The sequence below is a fragment of the Habropoda laboriosa genome, unplaced genomic scaffold (genome assembly GCF_001263275.1).
Source record: "Habropoda laboriosa isolate 0110345459 unplaced genomic scaffold, ASM126327v1 scaffold2, whole genome shotgun sequence".
Taxonomy (NCBI): domain Eukaryota; kingdom Metazoa; phylum Arthropoda; class Insecta; order Hymenoptera; family Apidae; genus Habropoda; species Habropoda laboriosa.
This window is the reverse complement of record NW_017100190.1, coordinates 4878385-4888567: the sequence shown is the minus strand read 5'-3', so window position 1 is coordinate 4888567 and position 10183 is coordinate 4878385. Positions and strand designations below refer to the sequence as shown.

At 44.6% G+C, this 10183-nt stretch overlaps 1 protein-coding gene across 1 annotated transcript in view; it reads left to right on the top strand.

Annotated features, from left to right (window-relative positions):
- Positions 1-9731, top strand: part of LOC108580135 — a 73604-nt gene extending 63873 nt beyond the window's left edge. The window contains exons 4-11 of the mRNA XM_017943801.1: positions 1452-1671; positions 5033-5116; positions 6207-6340; positions 6939-7075; positions 7470-7624; positions 8382-8623; positions 8744-8930; positions 9534-9731. Of these exons, the coding sequence (XP_017799290.1) occupies positions 1452-1671; positions 5033-5116; positions 6207-6340; positions 6939-7075; positions 7470-7624; positions 8382-8623; positions 8744-8930; positions 9534-9730 (1356 nt within the window). The 3' untranslated portion in view covers position 9731. The remainder of the gene's footprint in view (positions 1-1451; positions 1672-5032; positions 5117-6206; positions 6341-6938; positions 7076-7469; positions 7625-8381; positions 8624-8743; positions 8931-9533) is intronic.
- The last annotated feature ends 452 nt before the right edge of the window (positions 9732-10183 follow it).

The window sequence follows — 10183 nt, the reverse complement described above, 5'->3', positions numbered from 1 at the left end:
TAAATAATTCTTTTTACACGAATGAAAAATGTATTCAATGTTTGTTTGTTATAATATCGTGAAATGAATTATATTACACATTTTCTCTATTCACACTGAATTTGAAGATTATATCGATTAAAAATCAAGTTGACCTGTGGTCATTTATCAAGAATAATCATAATAAAGCTGAAATTATTGTGTTAAATGATTTTTTTAATACGATTTAGGAATTTATTCAACGTTTGCTTGTTACAATACCATGAAATAAATTATATTATACGTTTTCTATATTTACACTAAATTTATCGTTCTATTTACATGTCATAACAATTATAACTACACGTTATGCTGCGTCCGTTTGTTTTTTCTGTGCAGTTCAACCTAATTTACTTAAATTTACGTTGCGAGACAGTATAATATTTACAATTCTGCCTGAATTTTTGAAATTCAGAAAAACTCACGTAAACTTCCATTGCATTTAAACGATATTCTCCACCAAACTGGACAAAGTACAGTAACACTTGTATTGTCACTAGTGGAATCGACCCTACATTTTTTTTTTTTTTTGCACGTGGAGGTAGGCCGACTCTATGTGATAAACAATTGGCAACCAAACGGTGTCTCGCTAAAGCGATATATTATGAAATTAAATTAATCACTCAATAAGTTTTAACGTTAGATTGTTTCCTCGATATGGCCATGGTGGTCATCAGTGACTGGAGTGCCTCAAATGTTTAGAATAATTAAAATAAAATAAATGTTGTCAACTAAAAATTTTGAACATCATAGCAAGCTAGACATTATTTTCAATTGAAAAAAAAAATTATAAAGCATAATACTATAATCCTATGCTTAAAATTGTATTTTCCTGTGGCCGCCTGACAGCAACCTGTAAATCTGGCGTGACAGTGAATGTGTTAATAAGTAAATGTTGTTCAGATTATATCGTGTTCGATATCATTTTCATCAGAAAAATCTCATTAATATGTTAAGAAAAATTTCGGATGAAAAAAAGTAAAATTAAAGAAATTATATTTTTCTATTATGATTTGTCGAGCCGTGTAATCTCGTAAAGGAAACCGACTGGTGTAGCGTTACACGCTTGACTGACTGCGAGCGAGATAACATGGGCGCAGCAATGACGCAGACCTAGGCGTAGGACCATCTATACTGTCACTTGTAGAATCCAAACTTACTGACTCTTGTAGAGAATTTACTGTATTATCCTGGCGCGCGTGCATCGCAATCGTTCACGAACCGACGATTCCGACGCCAGAAACGAGCTTGCTGTAGCGTTAGTCACGCGCCGATCTTTTCCCCCGCGGTCGCTGAAAGAGACGTTAAATCCCTCCCGAAGATAGGATGTGCTTCGTATTTGTCCACGCTGAATCAGGGTTGAATTGTTGATAAACGTGTCGTTTTATTAATAGGAAATTCTGCTGATTTATCTCGTCGGTTTTTCTACCAAGGTGGTGTACGTTGGAGAGGGAGCAGCGTACGTACCGGTACCATCGCTGAAAGGAAGACCTCTAAGTCCGAATCTTCAAGCTCTACAGACGCTTCAGGGTCTGCAGGGTATAGCTGCGAACGGAGGAACGGGCGTGGTCGGGGATGAAGATTGGAAGAGGCATCCGGAGACTTGGGATCGGGAGCATAGGAGATACAGGCCTAACACTACTCGAGTTCAACGTAAGTCAATGAAAACTTTGAAGTCTCTGCAGGTTCTCATAAAAAAATTAGAGAAAGAAAACATAGATCAAGAAGCTGAGATTTTTCGTTTAGTAAAACGGTACCAAAATGGCGACAGAATGTAGCGTAAAGTCTGAAATAATTCGAAATAGTAGGTTAGTCCTGACAAACGTCTGACTTTTACACGTTACTCGATACTTAAGGTGCTTCCAATTGGTTCAGTTAAGTGTTCTTTCGTTCTCACACACTTCTTACACCTCCGCTGTAGCGATAGCACAGAAAAAAACAGGTCTCGTCTAAAGGGAGATTCGTCTTTGCTGCCATATTTCTCCAAGACGAACGTCTAGATCCAGAGCAGCTACGAAACCCCTGGCAACCATAGCCCCGAAGAAGAAAGCATACGCTTTCACCCTCGGAGACCGTTAGCACAGCTCACACGCACACACACCTGTCCGTTATTATTGCAATTTGTGCGGCAGCCGATGAACTAGAAGGGACCAGCCCGAAGCCAGGAAGCGTTTGATCGATCGATCCAAGGGAATCGTCGTTGGACCACGGCGTCCTCGACGCTCCGGCATTCAGAACGCGATGGCGAATGGCTACCGTTAGAGTGGACGCAATTAAAACGGTGTCGGAAAGTCGTACGGCACTCTGGACACCGGAGAGAGCACCGTGTTCGACACGTCTCCTCTCACTCGATCTGGCGATTATCCGCAGTCTAGAATCGATCCTTGTATCTCGAGGAAACTGGTGACCCGTGGCGGCCGTAATTTGGCAAATTGCGAGGCCGCCAGCCACCGCCAGTTTTCCCCCAATAAATCGAGCCTCGAGGTGTGTTGTTCGGCCTCGAAGGCGTTGCCCCTTGTCTCTATCTGCTTTGTAATTTCCGAGATTTACACTGCTCCGCACCGAGGTGAATTACCTCCACGCGTAATTGGCCTCGAAGGTTAACGCTTCGATCTCGAGAGAGAAAGAGAGGGAGAGAGACGTGTGGGTGAAGGGTGGCTTAATTAAGAGGTAAATTGATACGAATCGTCAGAGATTGACGTACAAGTACGAAGCATGAAATGGATGCTACTCCGTGTGCATGATTATCGATGATGGATTCGGCACGTTCCTCGCACAGGCTCTGCAGTTCGTTTCGAATGAAGTCGTAAAGGACCTCCTCTCTCTCTCTGCGGGAAACGCGGCGGCCACCCGCGGTATCGTCAATTACGCGAAAGAAGACCCATTAGCTTTAATGTACCCTCCTGTGCACGCTCGATTCTACGACCTCGAGAGTATCTCGTCTCGCCTTCCCCTTTATCAACGTAGCCAGTTCCTCTTCCCTTTGATCCTCGTTCCCTTATTTTCGACTTATCTACTCTCGCGCGCATTAACGAATGGTAATCGTAATCGCGCGGAAATGAGAGCACGCGCGCAATTAACGAAACGATCCGACGAAGATGAACCAGCTCGGTTGTTCGCGGAACGATCGCTTGGTACGCGAAGAGTGATGATCCAGCCGGATACACACTTGGTGTTCCTGTAATTCGGACTTAACAACCACCGGTAGACTCCAGTTTTTGCAAAGGTGGAGTTCGTTTCGTTTGCAATTTAGAATCTTACGGGTTCGGCGTAACGAGATTTAAATGAAGGACTTTAAGCTTTGAGTAACCTTTAAATTCTACATTTCGCGGAGTTTCGTTTTTGTAAAAAGGTAAATGGTTGTGCTAGTTTTTTCTCTTATTCGACGGTGGTAGGTTGTTATTACGGAGAAGCAGTGCTATTTTAAATCAGAAAACAGTTTGCGGGATGCTGTAAATGAAGTATCGTAATTAGATCATAGCAGGAGCATCGAGAGATGTTAAAACTTCCTGTTAACACATTATCAACCCAACTAATTGCGGTCGTATACACGTATAAGGTTGCTAAAACGGTTTCTAAAATCGTTAGCAGAGAAAACGAGTAATATCCAACTGAAAAATAAATCCGTCGTACTTACGACATATTATAGTACAAAATTTCATTGACAGTACCGTACAAAATAATACTAGCCTGTCATTCATACAGAAATTTCAACTTTGAGATCTCACTCGAAGCCTACTCCCCGATGAAATACTATCAACTAGGGTAGAACTACCCTAACCGGTAACCCAACCTCTCGAAACCTCAGATCGTCCCTCGTTAATTCCACGCGAAATCTCCCACGATACAGCGTAGTACGAGTCACGGACGAAATCGCGAGTGAAGAATGTTCGTCGCGGACACCGAAATACTCTTCCTCGCGTACTATCGCGGTTGCGTAACCGGGGCTCCATTGTTCAACCTCGGACGTTTTGCCGGCCGATGAACACAAAGCACGCATCCGCAATTCTAATAAGCGTGCGTGCATACCGCACGAAAACGCGTGCAACGCGTGCACGCGCGTCCACCAGCCTACAGAAACACGCTCAGCTGAACTGCGAGCCGAGTGAAAGAAAGAGAAGCGGCAAAACGTTGTATCATCGGGACGTACCTCGAGTGTGACTATCGGCAGCCTCCATCTAACGCCGTCCATCTTCCACACTCCCGCTGGATTACGTCGTTTTACGATGGAAACGGCTCCTTACCACGAAGAGCGCCTATAAGAGGCCTCCTCGCCGCGCCGGTTTACTTTCACTCGTGATCGGCGACCGGTTTTCCGCTGCTTTCCGCCCACCGGATGGCCCCCGATTTTCCGACCGTTTCGACACCGCACAACCGTTTCGGCATTGTAGCCGCTGTGTTCGATCCGCGGTGATAGCTCACGGCTAGCTAACGCGGTTTATCCAAGTTTCCGATCGAGAGAACGGAGAGATGTCGACGAGTCGTTCGCTGGATGAAAACTGAACGAAACTTGGACGGGAAAGTTGGAAAGTTTGTTGGGTTTTTGGAGCAGGTCGAGTTTCGCAGTGGGACGAATGGGGAAATTTTTAGAGAATAGAATTTTGCTTTATGCCGATCTGTACGTTCGTTGAATACTACTTTGTTACGTTAGAAGAAGAAAAAGGATTTCTTCTGATTTATGCTAGCACACTCGCATGTGTAATACATTCTACGCGATATTTACCGTATTATCTATTCAGCGATCTGCGTGGACAGTTGATAATTTACCGAGGTATTTAGCGGTAAAGATCGTATTTCATGCGTATGTTGCATGAAATATCTACGACTTCATAGTTCTACCGGGCGAAATAGTAGCGAACTAAGTCTATGCATATATAATCGCGGTTGTATCTCGAGTTCCGTTCTAACCGAAACATATTTCTTTCGATCCAATTTAAATACCTTTTGTGAATTTTAATATCGCACACAAAGAAATCGATGTAACTCTCTCTGAAAATACGTATTAATTTCACAGACATCGAGGCGGAGTGCCAGGACGACTACATGAAGATCAGGATCGGTTTCAACGGTTCGTTCACCGGGCTGCTCTACTCAGCGGGTAAGGAGCCTTTGAGAAATTAACATCGCGACGGGAACCCGCGGACGTGCTCGCGAGCATCCGCGTCGAAGGACGTGCTATCACGTCCGAACTGTACGACCTCACGCTCGCAATCATCATCTCTCTCTCCTCGCGGACAACAGAACGCTCGAACTGCTGCAACGCTGACGAGCTAATGGCAGAAACATTATCGTGAAACGATCTACTAGCGGGCTCTCTCTAGCCGTACCGGCGAGAAACGCAGGAGGGAATTTTCCTTTTTCCAAGGCGAGCTCGGAGAACGCCTAGCACGGTCGGACCACGAGCTTCCGTTATTTTGAAAGAAGCATAACGCGTGTTGCCTACTCTACGCGCGATGCACGCGATGCACCTGCGAATAGCGCGTCCTTCTTGACCATACTCGTGCTCGCAGACTGTTCGCCTCTCGGCGTGTTTCCGACGTCCACTCCTATGGAATAAATAATCACCGTTCTCCTTTGATTTTTAAGCCAGTTCGCTACATTTTATGTCCTGTTAGGCTAAGTGGCGGTAATCAACCTTTTTCATCCGAAAGATTCGTCTTTCTACACCGACACACTTTCTTCGGTTTAAATTTGCCGCCAAATTATACGTTCGTTAAAATTGCACAGAATTCCCTCTGTTTTCTATCACTCCTCATTTCCTGTTAGGTTACGCGACAGTAATCAGCTTTTTCCGTTTCAAACATTCCTACGAATTCGTTTCTTAACAGCGATCCTCTTCCCCCGTTTCAAATTTCCCGCCACAAACGCACGCGCACCCCACCAATTTCCAATTCAATTTTCTCGAAAACTAAGCTTCCTACGAAAAAACGTTATTCCGTATTTTCTACTTACTTTTGCCCGTAGAATCGTCCTGCGTACCTTTCGTGCTACTCGACGAATCTCTGTTACATCTCTGTTATCCTTTCTCCATTGTGCATCCTTCGAAAATCGGTCCGAGTGAAACAGTTATCCAATATCCATAACTCATCGACCACCAAAGATATTCGATCAAATGTACACACGTCAGGCTCGATCGTAGAAGTAGCTGGAGAAATCGGTTGACGGAGGACGATCAATTTCAATTGCAGGCTACTCCTACGACCCGGACTGCATGTACGTGAACGGGACAGGCCGCGACTACTACGAGTTCTACATTCAGCTGAATCGTTGCGGCACCCTTGGCGAGAACACTCATCATCAGGACAGCCGAAAGAATCCTACGGTACGTAGAAAAAGAGCACAGAGGAACACGGTGCAGAGGGATAGAGAGTGGCGTGGTTCGTTACGATCACAGCGTGACTGCCTTCTCTTTTGACAAGGAATAATAATGATTAACGTTCGCCAGAAAAGTACGGGCTCTCTCTCTCGCTCGTTACGGTTTTATTTCGTTGATCGGGGAACGGGGACGTTTAACGATCGACCGTGTCCCGCGAATAGACGTATTAATATACACACACGCGAACCCGCTGGGGATCTTTAGCGCTCGCGGATCATAAAGGCACGCCGTTGCTAATAATTCTGTTACTCCACCGTAACGTGATTTATTCGACGCGCGTGAACGCTCCGTGACTTGTACCGAGCCAAGCTAAAATTCTCCTTCGTGTCGCGTGCTCGATGAAATTTTTTAATACTGGGACGGTGTTAACCCTTTAGCTACGGTGTGCTCTAAATCTCGCACAGAGAGAATGAAATAAGTAAACGTCGATTTTCTGGTTAAGTAAGCTAAGTACGCTGATCGACGAGCATTATTTCGGGCAAACGAGGAGGTATTGCAGCTTTTTATCGCGCGATTTACGACGCTCGATTTCCTGCCGTTGCAGAAAAACCTGATGTGGAACACGGTCACGGTGCAGTACAACCCGCTGATCGAGGAGGAGTTCGACGAGCACTTTAAAGTGACTTGCGAGTACGGCTACGATTTCTGGAAGACCGTCACTTTTCCGTTTCTCGACGTCGAGTAAGTGTCTAAACGAAACTGTGAAAATTCGCAAATTAACACGTTCAGGACTGCGTGACCCACGCTGTAATTATATCACTTGTCCAAGTGACCCACGTGGGTCTATTTGCCAAAGTGACCCAGAATTTACGACAGAAAAGATCCACCGGTGACCGCGTTATTTCACAACATTCCAGGAAAAGATTAGAAAGAGACAAATGAAGTATCGGACAAAAATGAAATCCATCTAGTCATAACGGACACCTGGAATAGCAAACGTTTCGTGAAATTCTCCAGAACGTGTTAATGACGGATAATAAAAATCGGGGATATTTCTATCGTGGAGTGGAACGTTGTCCCACTGGCGGGTAACGGGAAGTCGCATCTAGCCGGAGTCTCTGATATCTTCTTCCAGAGTCGCGACGGGAAATCCCGTAGTGTTCACCCTGCAGCCACCGGAGTGCTACATGGAAATCAGATACGGTTACGGGACCACTGGAACTAGAGTGGCTGGACCAGTTCGCGTCGGCGATCCCCTGACTCTCATTATCTACATGCGCAGCAAATACGGTACGACCGCACGCATTTTCGCTTTACTCTCCGTTCGGCCGGAGGCCTAATCGCCTGGCGCTTAGTAACATCTGCCCGGTGTTATTCCACGGGATAACGGGACAATTCAACCGGCCGATCTTTTGCGAGCTTTTCCCTTGGAACGGCTAAAATCAGCCGCGTAGGGGTTCGCCGCTTCAAAGATCGATATGCTAATGAGGGAAGGGTTACTTGTGCGATAATCGCATCATCCTTCACTGGGACTTTCTCGTTTTAATGCATTAGGGGATAAAGGAAGTTTGTGTTTACATTTTTTAGGAATCCTTTTAAGTATCTTTTGGAAATGAGAATGTAGGTCATGGAGGTATATTTCACTCTCGAATATTATTCTGAGAAATTTTGTTCGTTAATTTTATTAAGGCTACGTGTGCATTTGAGAGTAAGGCTATCGCGAGTTTCTCTCGAGAGTCGAATTTATCAGTGTAAATACTTACTTGCAGGGTATTGAGAATGCTGGCTGACAGCCAGACACTCAATTTCAGAGTACTCTCGAGAGCAACAGTCCCGATTGATAACGATGAAAATCGCTATCTGGAATATCTCGAAAGAAAAGAAAACATGAAAACTTTCTACGTTCTTTTTCACGCCGCATAATTTCAAAAAATTCCCTAACTTGCCCAACTCCGACGACGTTCGTGCGTACAGATTTCCACAATAGACAATTCCGTCGGGTTAAATCATCCAGGTGAAATAAAATGGACATTCTGATGCTCGACAGATGGTTTCGACATCGTCGTGAACGACTGCTACGCGCACAACGGCGGAAATAAGAGGATTCAGCTGATCGATCAGTACGGATGCCCCGTCGATGATAAATTGATCAGCAGATTCCGTGGATCCTGGTCGGAGAGCGGTCTCTTTGAGACGCAAGTGTTCGCTTACATGAAGACGTTCAGGTTCACCGGTTCGCCGGCTTTGTACATCGAGTGTGATGTGAGAATGTGCCACGGAAGATGTCCGGTGAGTATAGAAACGATTGCTCGTTCGATTGTCCAATGATCGTCGAATCGAGGATAACCTACTAACTCGCCAACTTCACAATACCTGTTGCTATGCAATTACTCGTTGAATCGTATGCAGAGCCAACCGTGTCATTGGAGAAACGCCAAGAACGTGGCGAAACGTTCGTTGCCAGAAATCGGCGGCCCTTCGACACCAGCGACGAGCTTGTCGGAGAACGTCAACCTCTTCCAATCGTTACGCGTTTTACAAGAGGGTGAAGCCGACACGGAATTCTTCCAGAATTCAACTACAGCCTTCAGAAGTGGTAATCAACGTTAATTCGAATACACGTGCAGAATTAATTCTCCAAGAAGTGCAATTTTGTTTCATTATTTTCTTTCACTTTCCATACTGTTTTCTATTCTATGGTAAAAATGCAAGTTACGGCGTTGCAAATAAATGGAAAACTTAGTTATATACGCCTAGAAAATAATTAAGAAAACACTACAATTGGTCATTTTTGGCAGACCAAATAGAGAAAAATGTGAGCGTTAAGGGGTTAACCCTTTAAGTCCGGTGGGACTGCAGACTCCCGTACCAGAAATCCATGATTTTCCCATTTTTATGCGTTCCAAAGAGTAGCCTCCCAATCCCAAGTGTAAAGGAGACTATTTCAACCCTGAAAAAAATTCTGAACCCCTCAACTTAGAGGGTTAATAAAAATTCTGGAGTCCCACTCGGACTTAACGGGTTAAACAGAGGAATAAGTAATTCCCTATTGTTTGTAAAATTGAACGAACCATTAATGCTAATTTTTTTTAAATATTCAAATAAAAAGAGTCATAGATTACTTATTTCAACACCTCGCTATATTTAATTAATTAAGGAACGTCTCGGTTGCTCGTATTGATTTTGGACAATTTTCCAGGACCCAGTGAACCAACGAACGACAGAGTGTGCCTCAGATCGTCGATTCTCAGCACGGTGATAGGCGTGGGTTGCGGTTTCCTCTGCATAATGGCAGGAACGATATTGGCCATGTGCTCGCGAATGCGACGACAGGCCAGGGAAAAGCTGCTCTCCGACAGCATAAGCTACATGACACACAAGGGTAGAATCAACTAAACGCGGCCTCCTTCAATGTACAAGCGAGTTTCTCCTTTCCGTTCTCTTTCGTGGCGTTTCCAATCGGTACGAGCGTGTCGAGGGGGATCACAGAAAGGATCATTCTCTGTCGATAATGCGAGGACGATCACTGCGTACGCGAGAAGCACAGTCGGTAAAATGCGGTTGGCCGCTGACTCGGTCAACAAAATCGGCACTTCCACTCGACGGTCGATAAAAACGAGAGACCCAAGCTCAACGGGGAACACAAGTGTACTTGGACGAAAAATTTTGTACTTCGAAGCGAGGATCAGCATAGACGGATAGATAGAAAATTGAATTAGAGAAAAGTTGTGGAACATTGTGATAAATGTGATTAGAATTATTATTAATATTTTGTTCTTCTTCGTTCTATTTTTTTTTCTTTTTTTTTCCGCTAAATAGTCGATTCACCGTCGATGAAGTGAAACGTAG